This window comes from Apteryx mantelli, chromosome 4 (genome assembly GCF_036417845.1).
Source record: "Apteryx mantelli isolate bAptMan1 chromosome 4, bAptMan1.hap1, whole genome shotgun sequence".
In the NCBI taxonomy this organism is placed as follows: domain Eukaryota; kingdom Metazoa; phylum Chordata; class Aves; order Apterygiformes; family Apterygidae; genus Apteryx; species Apteryx mantelli.
Window position 1 is genome coordinate 45,642,125 of NC_089981.1, and position 17,081 is coordinate 45,659,205.

At 46.6% G+C, this 17,081-nt stretch overlaps 1 protein-coding gene across 3 annotated transcripts; it reads right to left on the reverse strand.

The window, feature by feature from the left end:
- Positions 1–625: 625 nt before the first annotated feature.
- Positions 626–11,432, reverse strand: F2 (coagulation factor II, thrombin). Of its 3 annotated transcripts, XM_013959376.2 has the most exons (14): positions 11,309–11,428; positions 10,185–10,348; positions 8,491–8,515; positions 8,243–8,293; positions 7,630–7,735; positions 7,420–7,550; positions 5,440–5,736; positions 4,938–5,051; positions 4,541–4,667; positions 3,765–3,932; positions 3,247–3,420; positions 2,948–3,126; positions 1,329–1,399; positions 626–922 (listed from the first exon to the last, which is right to left on the reverse strand). In XM_013959376.2, the coding sequence occupies exons 1-14, from the start codon at positions 11,385–11,387 to the stop codon at positions 782–784; spliced, it is 1,827 nt and encodes a 608-aa protein (XP_013814830.1). In that variant the 5' UTR covers positions 11,388–11,428; the 3' UTR covers positions 626–781. The 3 variants fall into 3 exon arrangements, with proteins under 3 accessions (XP_013814830.1, XP_067152489.1, XP_067152488.1); XM_067296388.1 differs by lacking the exon at positions 626–922 and having other exon boundaries at positions 1,330–1,965; positions 11,309–11,432; XM_067296387.1 differs by lacking the exons at positions 626–922; positions 1,329–1,399 and adding an exon at positions 1,972–2,123 and having other exon boundaries at positions 11,309–11,432.
- Positions 11,433–17,081: the final 5,649 nt, after the last annotated feature.

The window sequence follows — 17,081 nt, forward strand, 5'->3', positions numbered from 1 at the left end:
CAACTGAGGCTCTTTGACAATGCCTGTGGACAAATTGCTCCCTTTTGAATATATCTATGCCAGTGGAAAATCCAGTATTCAGCAACACCTGCCTTCTAGAAAGTTATTGCCATGCAGTAATGGAAGTGCTGCTTAATCCATTCAAACCTGTATTTCTCTGTAGGACAAGTTGCAAACATTTGGCACTTGTTTAAGACACTAACCTTGCAGTGATACTGGTATTTGTTGTCTGCAACCATAGCTGAGAACAATAGCTTTCTTGCCAAAACAGGTTATAGTTGCTGTGCTTTAGATATGTATTGGTGTTTTGAATAATGCCATAATTGCTGTAGGGTGATCATCTCCAGGATATTCTCAGTTCAATTTCTAAAACAGAAGGTGAATAGACAAAGGGAGAAAATGGACAGTGCCTGAGGCCACGATCTTGTTTAGTGTGCTTTGTCTAAGGTCGCGATCTGCGGTTTAAAATCTGTTGATGCTTATAACTGATAAAAAAGGAGGAAAATTTGTTCAAAGCACAGCAGGTAATTAGTAATACAACTAGTGCCTTTCTGTTGCGTCTCCTAACTCTTTTGATGGCATAGCTTCAAGTGCAACTAAAATTGGCATTAACACAGGAGGAAGATAGATTTGCTGAGAACTTTATTTTTGAGAGAGAACACTTTCCTTTGCCAAGTTAAATTCCTATAACCATTTTACTTCAGGATCTTCTATGCTCATGTTTTTAAAAAGTGAAGCACTGTAGCAAAACTGAGAGCAAGCAAGGGAAATGCTTCCTTTATCACCCGTATCTTTCAATGGCTTTTCGTATCCACTTTTTCAGGCGGAATACGTGGGTGTAAAATCCGTATTTACCGTTTCGGTCACAGCCTTCTCCCCATGAAACTATTCCCACTTGATACCAGCGATTGTCATCTGGGTTCTAAAACAGAGAAAAGTAGGATTGGCACAAGGAATGAGTCTTTCAGGTCTGAACCTTGTAAGCACCCTAATCTGCCTAGTGAGGGATACTACTTTAGAATTCAGACTGACAGCTTACCATCTATGAGATAACAGCCTAGCTTGCTGGAATGATTTTGTCTCAATTCTTAAACATCTGAGTGGGAAGCAGCCATCACTCTTAAATTCTGCAGCTGATCTCTGTATATGCTGATGGCTCTGCAGCTGGATGATTGTAGGATGCATCTTCCTGGTTGCTTGGCTCAAATATGATAGGGTTTTGCTTCAGCCACTCAGCAGTCTCTGCTGCTGTTTTTCAGACCATTACAGAAGTTCAGCTCAGCACAAGCCTAGCTCCATTTGTTTTATGACTTTGTACTTGAACATACCTTCATTACAAAAGGTCCCCCACTGTCCCCTTCACAGGCATCTCCTCTCTTTGAGGCTTCAGGACCATACCCTACAGGCCAGAAGAAGGAAGTCAGACATTTGATTGTAGGGGAAGTAACTGGTCTCATGGTCATCTTTTCCTTGAAGTTACTTCTAGAAAGCTGCTTTGTTCTTAATATTATATGTAAAACAGCTAACTCTGCTTCTGTCTTTGCAACATTACTGATTCCAGCACTACTTTGCTACCTGCTGTGCTCACATTCCTGTTTTGTTTCTTTCATCAGGATTCCTTTAGTGTCACCTGCCACCTTGTTTGCAGCGGTAGCTTGAGCTACTGTGCTTTTCTCGTTTTACATCCTTGTGTGTGTGCAGGATTCCGTGTACCATTCTCTCATTCTATTTACTATTGAGACAGATTATCCTCCTCCATTTTTTTTCCTTTCATTCTGCAGGCTCTGCTTTTTCCCTCTTTCAGCAGAGTATGTCCATCTTCCTGCAGTCTCATGATAATGAGGAAGGGCATTTCACTTTAATTCCTGATGAGTTAAACAGTATTTTTGCATTCTTTCCATCACTTGAGTCTCCCCTGTGCTCCTCCTGTATGTCTGCATTTCAGCTACTTTTCAAGAATATTGTCTAGAAAAAGAAACCATAAGAACACTGTGCTGTCAGCATGCTCTGCCATGAAATTGATTTCTATCCTAACTCCAGCAATTGTTTGTGTTTTAGATGCTTTGAACACCACAAGCTCTGTCAAAAGTTGTTAAAGATTTGCTTGCAGGAACTGATAAAGGCTGTGGGAATAAAGAATACAGCAGAAAGTATTATACCAGTACATAAATCCATGGTGTGTTTATATCTTGAATTCTGTGTTTACTTCTGTCCTCTCTCAAGAAGACTGTAGTAGTAAAGAGATTCAGGAGGGTGCAACAAAGGAGAACTGGAGGTACAGAATGTCTTCTATGTTAGGAGAGATTAAAGTGCTTCTTAGCTTGGAAGAGAAATGATAGAGAGCTGTAAGAGACCTATGAAATAGTATATGATATGGAGAAGAAATCACTTTTTCTGTAGAGATGAGTACAGATGTGTACCTCTAATTTTATTATACAGGAAATTTAATAGAACGTGCAGAATTATATTTTTCACACAAGCCGTAAGTAATCTGTGCAGCCTGTTGCCACAGAAGTTGTGGGCAGAAGTATGAATAGGTTTCAAAGGACTGAGACAAGTTAGTAGAGAATGGTTTGCCAAGTACAGTAACTGGACTGTGGCTTTTAACTAAGGAAGTACCTAAACCATTTCATATACTGGTGAAAAGATCACTTTATATGTGCTCAGTTCTTACACAGCTATTCCTAATATATAGCAGAGTGGCCCCATTAGGCCCACTAGTTAACCTGACATAGTGTGGTGTTACAAACTTTATTCATAATTAATTTTTCCAGTCTTCCTGTTGTCTGAGAACTGAAAAGTTGGTTCTTATCACGGGAGAGTTATTCTTTAGGAGGGCAGTCTTAAACTTATCAGAAAGTAACCTGGCTGTGTGAGCCCCATCAAGGGCTCAAACCCCTCATCTTGAGGTTGTGGCAGTTAGCCTTGTGTCTCCAGTACCACTTACCTGCACAGAACATGTTGTCAGTGACTTGGATCCTGGTGGATGCTCTGCAAGTACTTTGGTCTACAATGGGGATGTTGAGCTGTTGTAGAACTGTGGGCAGGTTGGACAAGCCAGTGCCCCATGTTTCTCTCAGGTTTCCCCAACCAGTTACCCGCCCTTTGTAATCTGCCAGCATCAGCCTGTAGAAGGAAGCATGGTTGTAATCAAATTTATTGCAATAATGTTCTCCTGCCTGGCTCTCTTGCTGCAAATAGGCTTTTGTAGCCTGTCCTTTTAGAACTGTGGTACAACTTCCTCACCTCTGCACAACCTCTTTCGTAGGCAGGCAGACAGGATGGATGTAGTCACTGAAGGTCACAGGTCTCTTCAGGTGCATGAGTGCAATGTCTCGGTCCATGTTATCTTTCCAGTTGTACTTGGGATGGATGATGATGTTATCCAACAGAGCAATTTTCTCTTTGTTCTTTTCATATCTGAAATTGTTAGGAAGGAAAGAACTGACTGTACAATAGCAACTGAGAGCCTCTGGGGCTGATGATACTTTCAGGTGCTTTGTACCCTCTGAGAAAATACTCTCCTCTTAACAGTTAAGGAGTGCCCCTTTAGACCTTCCAGGGGTCTGCCTCCCTTTCATTTCAACCTCAAGGATTAGCCAGAGCAGCAAATGACAGCTCCATTAGATCGCACTTTTGAGAGGCATGCTGTATATATCTTTTTTTTTTTTTTTTCCTTGTATATTGAATGATATCCCAACCTTATTTTATCTCATTACTCCAAGAGGAAGGCTAGTTCACTCTCACTTCTTCCAGGCTCTTACTTTGCCCTAATGTGCTTGCCAATCCGCACCAAGATGTCATTTGTAGTTAGGTTCTTCCCCCAGGGTGGATAATAAAGGCAATGAGCAGCAGTCAAGACCCAGCTGTCACTGATGAGGCTGGCACCACACAGCAGCTCTTGAGGACTCTTTTTGTAGAGCATCACCTGCCTAAGAGACAAGGAAGGGAAAAGACTTACCAGTGATTTTGACCTTGATGGATGGATGCCTTGCAGGTATCTTGGTCTACAATGGGGACATCAAGCTGTTGCAGAACTGTGGGTAGGTTGCTCAAGGTTGTCTATGTCTTACCAGGACTAAAGGCTGAAGCAGAACTTGTAGTGAGCAGGGAAGAGCATTATGCTATATTGACACAGAGGACTACATAGGTGGCTCTCCAGCAAAAAGTTCCCTAGGCTTTCAGCCCCGAAACTGAAACTATGTTCACTGTACTAAGCAATTTTACCATGTTTCCTTCACCTGCAGAGCATTCTCATCCTCTTTCCTCCAGCAAGGCTGGAAGGAGAGAAGAGATGAAGATGAAACACACCAGCACTTCTGCTCTCCCTGGCGATTGTGCACTTGACTCAAGAGGAGAGGAGGAGTTTCTTTCCAGCTATTTTAGTGCTGCCCTGTCAACCTCCTGGAGAAGCTGTGAGTAGAAGTGATGTTGACTGCATGCTCCCTGGCACAGGAGAGTCCTCTTATTTCCCCCTGCTTGAACGGAAGGGAACAGAGGTGCAATTACCCAGGAAGGACTGTAAGGAGATATTGCTTACCAGGGGGAACTGCCAACCTCTGCATCCTCCCCATGCACAATTCTCTTTCTGTCGTAGGATTTCATCACCTCCTCCTCACTTTTGTCCTGTATATTTTTCTTCTCAAATAGAGGACGAATGCCGCAGTCTGAAAAAACAGGCAATCTGGCTTTGTTACTCTACCTGATTCACAGCAGAGAAATTTTGCCTGCAATGAGCATGCTCAGATGGAATAACCTAGGAGGAGAGCTCCTACTAGCTCCCTGATCTGTAAATGGAGATTAACTTCTGATGATCCTTCAAGGAATTTAAATGCAGCATTTGGCAAGCTGGTGTTTCTGAGGAACAGTGAGCGCCCTGCGGCAAAGAAGCTGCAACCTTTCTACAAACTGGTGCTGTGTCCAGAGTTCATGCTCACCTGCTTCACCTGAACCAAAAGTTTTCTCATCAAAGAAGGTTTTGAACCCTTGAGGAAGGAGAGTACGTCCTGATATTGCCTCCAACTCTTCGTTCCCATCCTCTAAAGAGCTGTCTGAGAAAGACACAAAGACAAAAACTGTGAAAGGCCTAGCTGCAGGTTTCCATCTTTACCAGGAGTGTAGCTGTCCCTTTCCACATCCAGGGGAATGATGAAGGAATGATGTTTCAAAGCCACTGCCATTTTTTAATGCTTATTGTATAATCAGCCACATACTGGCTAGGCAGTATTCAGTTTTTTTGTAGAAGAGAACAATGGAGAAAAATAACACCCACAAGCACACATGATATTTGGACAAACAGGACTTTCACATGCATGGTACACCCACTTCCTCATCTCTGCCCCCCTCCTCCAAGCCAGGCCCTTCTTCACAGTAACGGATCTTGTTTTTGCTTGCCACTGCCTTGCAATGTGTATACCCAAACCAATGCAGGCTTCTCACCGCAGTAGTGCAGGTCACAGTATTCAAAGTTGGGTGGTTCATCTGTGATGCACCAGACACCTTCGTCATCTGCATCAGGATTCCTACAATAATTTTCCAGCAGCTTCACCTCCGTGATGATGGTTTTTCCTTGGAGCACCTCTTTGGCCTTCTCAGAGTTCCATGGTAGACACTTAGCCCCAGAGACTGTGACTGAGAGGGTTCCAGTATAAAGCATGCCTTTTTCTTGTTCACATGGCTGTGCTGAGGCTGGAGGCTTGACCCGTGGAGTGAACTCAACTGTGGTTCTCTCCTCACCTGCAAAGGCAGAAAGCTGTGACCTAAGCCATAGCTTTGCGCTAGGAAATATTGGTGTTGACATCTGGGCCTGAACCCCTTTACTAAAGCCCAGAGTTCCATGGGGCATCCCATCACGTTTGAGAGCTCCTGTGCTCACTTTAAACAGTGGGCCACTACAATATTGTAGTGTCAGAGGTGTCTCTTTAAACAGGAGGTAAGAAGAGGCTGGTACTCCCCATTGTGCCTCTCTGTACCGCTCTGATGTCAGGGACAATGTTTTGTTCCTTTCTTGGGCATCTTTTTTAACCAGCTCAAAGGATGGGGACCTCAGGCATCACAGCACTGCTGATTTAGAGCCTCCAGTGCCACCTTTTCAGGTGCGTAACTAGGCCGTGTTTTGGGAGTCCTTACAGTGCTATGTTAGTAAAATCCCAAACTCAAGTTCTGTCAAGATATTTCTTCCCCAAATAATGAGAGAAAAGTATTCCTGCCAGCCTTTCTGCACTTCTTTTTGCAAGTCTTCCACTGGCTGCAGGCTCTAAGTAGAATTTCCTGGGTGAGTGGGTACTAGGTGATCTGTTCTGCAGTAGCTGCTTGACCTCAAGCTGCTAACTTCTTGAGCACTGTAGAAAACCCTGTGTGAAGAGATACCCTCTGACTACTCACTCTGAAGTGCAGCAACCACTCAGCAAGCAGCAGTCAGCTTAATCAGGGAAGCTGATTGTGAGGTTGATTTATGTCAACACGATTGCAGTGCGTGAGAAAACAGGGCTTTTCTAGCTCTGGCAGATATATGTATGCATAATGGTAGCAGTATGTTACTCTGCTGTAGGTCAGAAACTAGCTGGTGAACAGAGATGGTCTTAGATGGCTGATCCTCCCAGGGCAGAGCAGTACTTCTCTCTTGATTTGCCATATGGGAGACAGGGGCCATGTTAATGATTTTATTACTTCAGAATACCCCTTGGTCAAAATGGTTGCTGACCCCTTTGATTTTCAAAGGAGTTGAAGCATGCTGTTGCCTCTGCTTTTGGGAGTGAAGCTGCTGCTGTGAGAAAGCTTTCTGCTTTCTACTTTCTATCACTTCTTTTGAGACAAAGTCCAAGCCCTACAGGAGACAGCTCCGTGTTGTTGAGAAGGAATGGAAAAGTACAAGTAAGCGTATGAGGATAGTTTTCCATCCTGCCAAGTGAGAGAAGGGCACCTGCTCTCCTTGACAGTAGATGGTGTGTAACAAACAGTGCTTTTCCCTATGAGTGAAAGTTTAAGGTAGACATTCATACGCAAATTGAAGTAATTTTGTCCTAAAAGTGGGAATTCTGACAAAAAATACAGTATAACTCACTACTTTCACAGTATTCTGATTTAGAGGTAGCTGAGTTAGGATTTTGGGGTGCTTCAGGTTGGCAAAACTGCAGTAGACTCCATGGGACTGTTGATGCCAGATTTGATCTAAATTTAGATTAGTTTGGTCTAGAGAAAACAGCACATTAGAAGGAACTAGCTAAGGTAGACAAATGGGCAGCTTTGTGAAGGTTTCTCCTCAGCCCCTCTTACCCTTTAGGACACAGGTCCTTTACTCCTAAGGACCTATGTTCCTGTAAGATCTCTCCCCTTCCGTGATGCATTTTTACTGTCAGTCTTAGTGTAAGCTGTTCCCTGTCAGTGAAAGGCTTGCTGGGGCCTAGTGCTGAGACATACCACACACTGGAATGGGACATTCCTCCCGTTGCACCGTTGGGTCCCGGGTGTAGCACCATGGGCCTGCTGTGTTGTTGTCTGGATTCCTGCAGTAGTTCTCAATGAGGTTGGGATGAGTGGTGGTGTTAAATCTGTAAGAAAAGGCTGGTTAGGTAAGGAATGCAGGACAGCCTGGAGAACCCTTTAGGGATATGAGGGAGAAGAACTTACTTAGGTATATGTGGATATTTGCTTGTCCACATTTGACATTCAATCCCTGATTTGGTGTGATTAATTGTCCCCTGATAGTTCTGGCCCAGGCCAGTGGAGCAGGTACCTGTCAAAATCCCAACACAGGGTAAGCTGGAGCCAAGGGACATGGAGGTTACATTTTTCGAGGTCAGAGGTGCTATCCCCTTTAATTTTTACAGCGTATGTGTGCAAGAATAGACATTTTCTTCATGTGATGGGAAAAACACACAACTTGAACTCCCTCTAATGAGGTAGAGATTGCCCCAAGGGTCTGTACCTTGCTTTGGCTGTAGGTGCAGGTGGAAGCAGTTCTGACAGGCTAGTTTTTTCTGGAGCTGGACTTAGTACTATGTCATAGGGAAAGGGTATCTACCCTATACTGTTACAATGGGGGAATTAGACTGTTTGTGAAATGTTCAAGGGGGAAGTGAAGAGGAAGAAAGGACTTTGAAACTCCCCTCAAGCTATTTCTCTTTCTAATCGGAGGGCCTCACCAACTTTAGATTTTTTTCTTCCTTCCAAACTCTGCAGGAAGCAAGTTTCTGGTACTCACTGTATCTGGGAGCTCATGAGGTGAACATGAATTTCTTACCTTCTAGACAAGCATCCAGAACTGTCCTGGACTTCCTTATGCCCTGACATGCTAGCAGAACAAGAAGAAAGAAACCCATTATATGAAAGGAATCTAAACAGGTATCACTGAACCAGTTTATCAGGCACAAATATAAGTGCTTTGCCCTGGAGAGTGGGCTCTTCTAATAGGGTAGAGAATTCTCTTTGGGATGCATCCATGCAGCCTTGAGGGTTAGCGGAAGAACTGCAGCACTTGATGCAACTTACCTTGGTATTTTGACCAAAACTCATCCTGAAAAACAAATGTGAATATTTAAGAGTAGAGACACAGAACACAAGACCTTCCTTAGCTGCTGCAATTCAAACCCATAGGCGAATGCCCCATCACAGCAAATGAAAAAAACTAACCTAGGCTTTGCTGATATCAAATGCTATAGAGCCCAACAAAGCAAAAATCTGCTGCAAAGCCATGTTCCTTCTCATCAGACTAAGGAATCAAATAGTCTGTCACAGCTCTGCCCCAAATAGGCAGGCATTTTGGAGGCAACCCACTGAACTTCAGGGGTATCTGTTTCTGCACCACTGCAATATCTAGACATCAGATCTCTATTGGATCCAACAGTCTGAAGCTTGGAAACCACCTCATCTGAAAGCCCCTGTCTCTAGGTAAGTGGACATCAAACAGCTCTGTTGAGGAATACTACAACAGTGGCTTCTGCTTAGCTGCTTTCTGTTCATAACCTTGGATCTCCCAAACTACATGTTTTTCTTGCACCACAATATAATGTGCTTTGCTTTATGCCCTATGCTGGTAAAAGACAGTACCGTAATACAGCAGTGTCCCTGTCATGAATTAACCTAATGTCTGCAGGTGTCTGTACCATTCTGTGAAAGACATTTTGATTGTTAATCTGTCCTGAGCCTTCACTTTGTCTTTGTAGCCTCTGTACTGACCTAGAATAGGCAGGATGTGCCAAGGGAAATTCTTATGCCTAACAAATGCAGAGATGCAAACTCAGTGCAACCAAAGATCAGTTACTGTGCAGGAATATTTGCTCTCCATGTTAGGCTGTTAATCCAGCAATGGACCATCTAAGGAGAGACACTGATCACTTTTTATGGATTTGAGACTAAGCAGACTAACAGGACTGCCATTTCTGAAAAAGATCAGAGATGCTTACAGCAGTTCTCTCATCAACGTGCAGAGGAAACAAAGCCTGTGCTACTGTACAGAAGTCCAAGAAATTGGACCTAGAACTTCTAAAGGCTGGTAAATGCAGAGGACGCTCCAGAGCAGTGAGGAAATGGAGGCCACAGATCATATACAGGTATTGCTCATCTCTTTAGATCTACGTCTGTCAGGTATCTCATGCCTGAGAGTGATTGCATTAGAAATACTCTGCAGAGCTTGTATCTTGCTGGCTTAAACTCTTAAATGATCATCTTTTTACCACTGTATTTTCTGGAATGTGGAATTCAGCACTAATACCGGTCTTGGGGCTAGGAGCATTTCCCAAAAGGATGCAAACAGAAATTTTGCAGTGAGCAAGTCCAAAAGCCACAGTTGCTAAGCTAGCTGTTCTGTGAGTGTCCTGGAGGCCGACTGGGATTTGTGGCGGTTAAAGATGTGTGGCATCATGCTGAAGTGGAAGGTGCAGTTCTTGACTGATGGCTAAGGGAAGGCTCTTTCCTTTTCACTTTGTGCTTAAAATAAAGAGGGAGGGAAAAGAATCCAAGCTTTGAGAGGCATTCCCTGGAGTGACTCCTTCTCTCTCTCGGAGGGAAACTCCCTAAGGAAGTCTAAGCTCTCCCTGGGATGCATGCACACATCAGCCTCATCTTTGTATCCCAGAACTCTGTCTTACAACCCCCAGTCCCTGGCTGTGAGTGTGGTATGCTGGTCTGTCACTACAGGAGCTGGCTGAGGGAATTTTAAGAGCACCCATGTTCCCTGTACATACCGTGCGAACAGTGGATTCAAGGGCTTCAAAGGCCTCCTCGTGACTACATGTCTCTTCCAGGCACTCTCGCTCCAAGTTGCCTTTAAGCATCTCTTCCAGAAATCCCTTGTTGGCACGTCGTGGGCGCTTGAGCAACAACAGTGCCTGCCCCTTGTCCAGGAAAACTGCCAAGTCAGAACAGCGCTAATCAAAGGGATGCTCGCAGTGAGAGGGCCCCTTTGTTTCTCCTTGTAGTTTCCAAAAATCACACTTGGCTGGTGTGATGGTCCCACAGCCCGGCCCTGCCCCCTCCATTCCACCATGCAGTGGAGTGGTCCTGTCAGGACCTCCCAAGTCCACACCCGATGATCAGTGCAGTCTCTCTATAATCTGTCTGTGAGGGTTGCCTTCACCTAGGCACCAGAAGTGATAGGAATCCTCCATTATCCTTGGCAAAGCAGCTCTGCTCGTTTGCGGGTAGAGAGAGGCTTGCTTGCCTGAGCTTGCTCTTGCTCTGTGCCAACTGCTGCATTGTCTTGCTGACCTCAGACTGCTCCAATAGGCACAGTTTGATTCTGTCTTCATGTTCTCTGAGACCCTGCTCTCAGATCTGTAGATCTTAGATCTCAGGTCTTCCCACACACAGTGATGGGCTTAGATTAAGAAAAGATAGATGGAGTAGAGACTGTAACAAAAGATAAGGAGCAGTGAGCACAGGAAAGCTGCGTATTGCGGATGACCAAAAGTGGAGATAAGGGCAGGCAGAGGAGGAAATAGAAAATTGCAGTCACCCAAGTTAACTAACTCCATCCTAAGAAGGCTCACAGTTGTGCCATGCCAAGATCCTGGACTTAGCCATGTCCCCCTTCCCTACCATCTCCCCCGTAGCCCACAAAATCCACTGAGCTGTTGTCACCAGGCTTTCTTGCCAGCAGCTGAAGGCTGCTGCATCCTCTCCTCAGGAAAACCCTGTGCTCATGCCACTGTCTGCACCCTTTAATTCCCAACTTAAAGCTTTTAGAAACTTCCCCCTGCTTTATCTAGTGAATCTCCCACAGGCTTTACCCTTGAGAAGAAATAACCCCATTTTCCTTCCTTCCATCACCCATTGGTACTGCCCTTCTCCCTGGGCTATTGAATCTTACCTCCATCGTGGCTCAGTGTGAGGTGCAGAAGGCTGGAAAAGAGCAGGCCCCTCAGTATGCTGGTTTTGTTGTGTGCCATGCTGTACAGCCCTGGCTGCAGGGGAAACACAAGGGGAACAGAATAAGTGGAGTCACAGCCCTGCTGGGTTAATATTGAACCAGAATGAAGAAACAGGACTCCAGAGGTCGTGGTGTGTCAGGGACAGTGGGGCTGAGGCTCAGGCTCCTCTTATCCCTCCTCTCTTGGCTTCTTTCCTTTCCTTCAGGGCATTTTCCTTCTCATACTTCATTGGCAGAAACTACATCATAACACACAAAAAAATCTCTGAAGACCTCCCCCCTCCCTCCCTGCCCCTACTATGGGACTAGAGTTAGTATCCCATTTCATAGCAGGGAAGAGGGCATGAGGAGCAAGAGGGCGAGCTTGTCCCAGGGTACAGGGAGAATTTGGGTTGGAGAGGTCTCTGCCAGCTCACGGTCACCCCTGCCAGGGCAGTTCACTCTGCTCATCCTGTGGCTCTTGGCAGGATCACTGCCTCCCCATCATGCTGGCTTGGTTCCCTGCAGCAGAATCTCCTCAGAGGCTGGACTTCTTAGTAGCCTCATGCTTAGCAAGACTGGGAGAGTTTAGCCAGTCCCAGTTCTGTTTTTAGCTACAAGCCCACCCTTACCCTTCAGAGTCCAGTTGTCTTTTCTCCCTGCAGTTATCGGCAAGCTCAGCCACAGCTATTTTGGCACTGGAAGAGTCAGCTTGCCTCCCCCTTCTCCCTCACCCATGCCAAGGAGCAAAAGGGAGTGCCTGCTACAGTCCTTGTGGAATTTAAATGTTCTTCCCAATTAGGTCAGCAAGGCCATTTTCAGTGCATACTTCCCACTGCATTAAGATTCCCAGGAGGAGGGTTAGGCAGAGTGAAGTTTGGGCTCCTGCTTTTATTCCCACACCAGTGGAACACACTGAAATGAATTCAAAAGGAAACAGAAGCTCTGTCAAGCAAGGAACTTGCAAACCCAAAACAGCCAGGAAAACAAGGGCTTCCAGGAATAGGGAGGCAGGGCTAGCTTCGGTGTCATGACATCAGCTAATGAATAAGCCACGAACTGGGCTACCGGACTGGGAAAAGCTCTAGTGATTCCTACAACAAGTGAAAAATGGCACTGTTTTCTCACTATGAGAAAACAGCAGAAAGCAGGGCAAGGTGAGGGTAGTCCCAGGAACTGCCACATGGCATAAAAGTGCTTTCTGCCAGCAAGGAGCATGTTTTGTGCTGCGCCTTCGTGCAGCGGAAAAATCTGTAATGTTTATCTCCATAGTAGATGTGCAAATATTAGCATTAGGGTAGCTGAGGAATGACTCTCTGGCCACTGGTACAAAGAGCAATTGCACAGACTCCCTCCCTTGTCTAAGAGTGTTCCCTGTTTTCATCCTCCCCCACCCGGACTTTGGAGAGAAATTTTTAGGAATGGCTGAGATGACCTAGGTGGAGGAGCGTGTTTGTGCAGGATTAACTACAAGCCTAGAAGCACCCTGTTTTACTTTGCATGAGGGAAGCAGCTCTATGGAAGGAGGATTACACAGGCAGGGACCACTGAGAGGCTGGGGCAGGAAGGAGGCATCAGCGCACAGAGTTTTCCGAACAGCAATAAAATCAGGGCCACTGTGGTCCTGTGTCCCATGTAGCGGTCACCACCGCTTCTCTGTGTGGGAGGAGGCACAAACAGCCCTGCACTTCTGGAAGCCCCGCTGGCAGCCAGAGAGCCTTACTCAGCTGACGGGGGAGCAGAGGATAGCGGCAAGGACAGTTTCTCTGTGTGACAACTTGGTTTTCAGCTCACATTGCAGGTGGGACAAGTGACCTCAGGACTGCTTCCACTGGGCATGATTGAGCAAGCCCATATGGATGTGAATGCAGGATACAGAAATATCATTACCGGAAGACTGACACTACCATCATCCTCCATGGCAGTGATGAGAGAGAGATGCTGCCATGTTTTATGGAGGTGTAACGCACTGGTACAAGTGTCTGTTATAGATCCTAATAAGAAAGGTACACAGACTCTGTAAGGTATTGATTAGAATACCATTTATTGTAGGTAACACGAGAAAGAGAAAGGGGATAGCACAGATAATCTTACATCCCTCTAGATGCTGGGAAACCCAAGTAGTGCAGCACTGGATGGACAGGCAGGCACACTGCATAGATCCCATCCATGGTGAGGTTTGACGGCATTGCGGTCTTAACAGTTTTTATAGGATGTTCTTAGAAGTAAACAGCTGTACTCATCATTTCTACTGTTGAGCAAAAGGATGTTCACATGAAAACATGCTGCTTCACTTTTAGATAGAGACAAGAACATGCCGATGGCATCACCAGGCACCAAGCGGGAGCTGCTTGCAGGTTCCTCTGTTGCAGTTAGCCAGCTAAGCTTATCCTGCAGCTGAGTGATATGTGCCGCACAGCACAGCGCAGGCCTGCGCCTACTCAGGTGAACTGTTAGGTGGATCCCTAACTCTTCGGTGTACAATGGTGTTCCAGCTAGGCCCTCTGCGCTCCACCCTGTGATCTGCACAGTTGGCCTTTCCTGAAGAAAGTGTAGTTTCCAGGTTACATCAGTAAGCTATTTGGTTGCTAGAAAGACTCTTATCTACAAAGCGATTACTACAATTAATAATACAAGCGTAGCAACAAGTGAAACTAATATTGGGTGCGAGAAGGGGGTGTAGAATAACAGTAGTAGTGGAGCTAAAACCACCAACAATGTCCCGCCATTGGGCAGTAGCAGCACTAGCTACTTGCCTTGCAGTCTGGATGATGTGTTGATTCTGGTGTAATGCTTGTATTGCTGCAACATCAGGCTGCTTTTCAGTTTTTATTGATGCTTGTATGTCATTCCCATGCCGTCCAACAAAGAAGGGCTTTCCAGTGTTGCCAAGTCCCCTTCCACGTGTTGGCATTATTCAGTGTGAGTCGTGACAGCCAGTCAGGCATATAGAGGAAGACAGAGGTATTCCTGGGCATCTGTTTTACAGGTACTACTTTGCATATGGAGCCTGTAATCTGAGGTATTAATTAATTTAGCTGCTGTAACTTCTGGCGCAGTACTTCAGATCCAGCGTTAATGTTTTCTCTTAACACTTTTGTGAGGCCTTTCCATCTGGCCAGTGCTTTTGGGTAGACTTCAGGCTCTGATTTTTCTGCCCCTTGGAGTGTGTTGACTCGCTGTAACAGGGTCACTGTGGTTAATATGCTGACTCTCCATCAAAACCTCAACCCTCCTGTGAGTGCAGTAGTTGGCCTCACAGATGCCCAGCTCCCAGTTCAGAGGCCACCTCTGTGCTGGCCTCACAGGGGCTCCTTGAGCAGGTGGGGCCGTCCCCCAGCAGGGTGTTGTAATCGGCAGGAGGTGCATTGCATGCAGCCACAAAGCTGACCAAAACACAATTGGTATAAATCACAGAATCACAGAATCGCTGAGGTTGGAAGGGACCTCTGGAGATCATCTAGTCCAACCCCCCTGCTCAAGCAGGGTCACCTAGAGCACATTGCACAGGATTGCATCCAGGCGCGTTTTGAATATCTCCAGAGAAGGAGACTCCACCACCTCTCTGGACAACCTGTTCCAGTGCTCTGTCACCCTCACAGTGAAAAAGTTTTTCCTCATGTTCAGATGGAAGTGTCTGTGTTTCAGTTTGTGCCCGTTGCCTCGCGTCCTGTCGCTCGGCACCACTGAAAAGAGTCTGGTCCCATCCTCTCGACACCCTCCCTTCAGATACTTGTACACGTTGATAAGATCTCCTCTCAGCCTTCTCTTCTCCAAGCTAAACAGGCCCAGCTCTCTCAGTCTTTCCTCATAAGAGAGATGTTCCAGTCCCCTAATCATCTTTGTAGCCCTTCGCTGGACTTGCTCCAGTAGTGCCACATCCCTCTTGTACTTGGGGAGCCCAGAACTGGACGCAGTACTCCAGATGGGGCCTCACCAAGGCTGAGGAGAGGGGGAGGATCACCTCCCTCGACCTGCTGGCAACACTCTTCTTCATGCACCCCAGGATACCATTGGCCTTCTTGGCCACAAGGGCACATTGCTGCCTCATGCTTAACTTGGTGTCCACCAGCACTCCCAGGGCCTTCTCCGCAGAGCTGCTTTCCAGCAGGTCAACCCCCAACCTGTCCTGGTGCAGGGGGTTATTCCTCCCCAGGTGCAGGACCCTGCACTTCCCTTTGTTGAACTTCATGAGGTTCCTCTCTGCCCACCTCTCCAGCCTGTCCAAGTCTCTTTGAATGGCAGCACAGCCCTCTGGGGTATCCACCACTCCTCCCAGTTTTGTATCATCAGCAAACTTGCTGAGGGTGCACTCTGTGCCTTCATCCAGGTCATTGGTGAAGAAGTTGAACAAGACTGGACCCAGTACTGACCCCTGGGGGACACCGCTAGCTACAGGCCTCCAACTAGACTCTGTGCCACTGATCACAACTCTCTGAGCTCTGCCATTCAGCCAGTTCTCAATCCACCTCACTGTCCACTCGTCTAGCCCACACTTCCTGAGCTTGTCTATGAGGATGCTATGGGAGACCGTGTCAAAAGCCTTGCTGAAGTCTAGGTAGACAACATCCACTGCTCTCCCCTCATCTACCCAGCCAGTCATTCCATCATAGAAGGCTATCAGATTGGTTAGGCATGATTTCCCCTTGGTGAAGCCATGCTGACTACTCCTGATCACCTTCTTTTCCTCCACATGCATGGAGATGGCCTCCAGGATGAGCTGCTCCATCACCTTTCCAGGGATGGAGGTGAGGCTGACTGGCCTGTAGTTCCCTGGGTCCTCCTTCTTGCCCTTTTTGAAGACTGGGGTGACATTGGCTTTCTTCCAGTCCTCGGGCACCTCTCCTGTTCTCCATGACCTTTCAAAGATGATGAAGAGTGGCTTAGCAATGATGTCCGCCAGCTCCCTCAGCACTCGTGGGTGCATCCCATCAGGGTCCATGGATTTGTGGGTGTCAAGTTTGCTTAAATTATCTCTAACCCACTCCTCCTCCACCAAGGGAAAGTCTTCCTCTCTCCAGACTTTCTCTCTTGCCTCCAGGATCTGGGGTTCCTGAGGGCTGGCCTGAGCAGTAAAGACTGAAGCACAGAAGGCATTCAGTAACTCTGCCTTCTCTGCATCCTTTGTCACCAGGGCACCCACCCCATTCAGCAAAGGGCCCACATTTTCCCTAGTCTTCTTCTTACTGCTGATGTATTTGAAGAAGCCCTTCTTGCTGTCCTTGACATCTCTAGCCAGATTTCATTCCAAACGGGCCTTAGCCTTCCTCGTTGCATCCCTGCATACTCTGACAACATTCCTATATTCCTCCCAAGTGGCCTGTCCCCCTTTCCACTTTCTGTATACTTCCTTCTTCTGGTTGAGTTTTGCCAGGAGCTCCTTGCTCATCCATGCAGGTCTCCTGCCTCCTTTGCTTGACTTCCTACTCATAGGGATGCACCGCTCTTGAGCCTGGAGGAGGTGATGTTTGAATATTAACCAGCTCTCTTGAACACCCCTTCCTTCTAGGGCCCTCACCCATGGGATTCCTCCAAGTAGGTCCCTGAAGAGGCCAAAGTTTGCTCTCCTGAAGTCCAGGGTTGCAACCCTACTTGGTGCCCTGCTGTCTCCTCGCAGGATACTGAACTCCACGATCTCATGGTCACTGCAGCCAAGGCAGCCCCCAACCTTCACATCTTCCACCAGTCCTTCTTTGTTTGTTAGTACGAGGTCCAGCAGCACACCTCTCCTTGT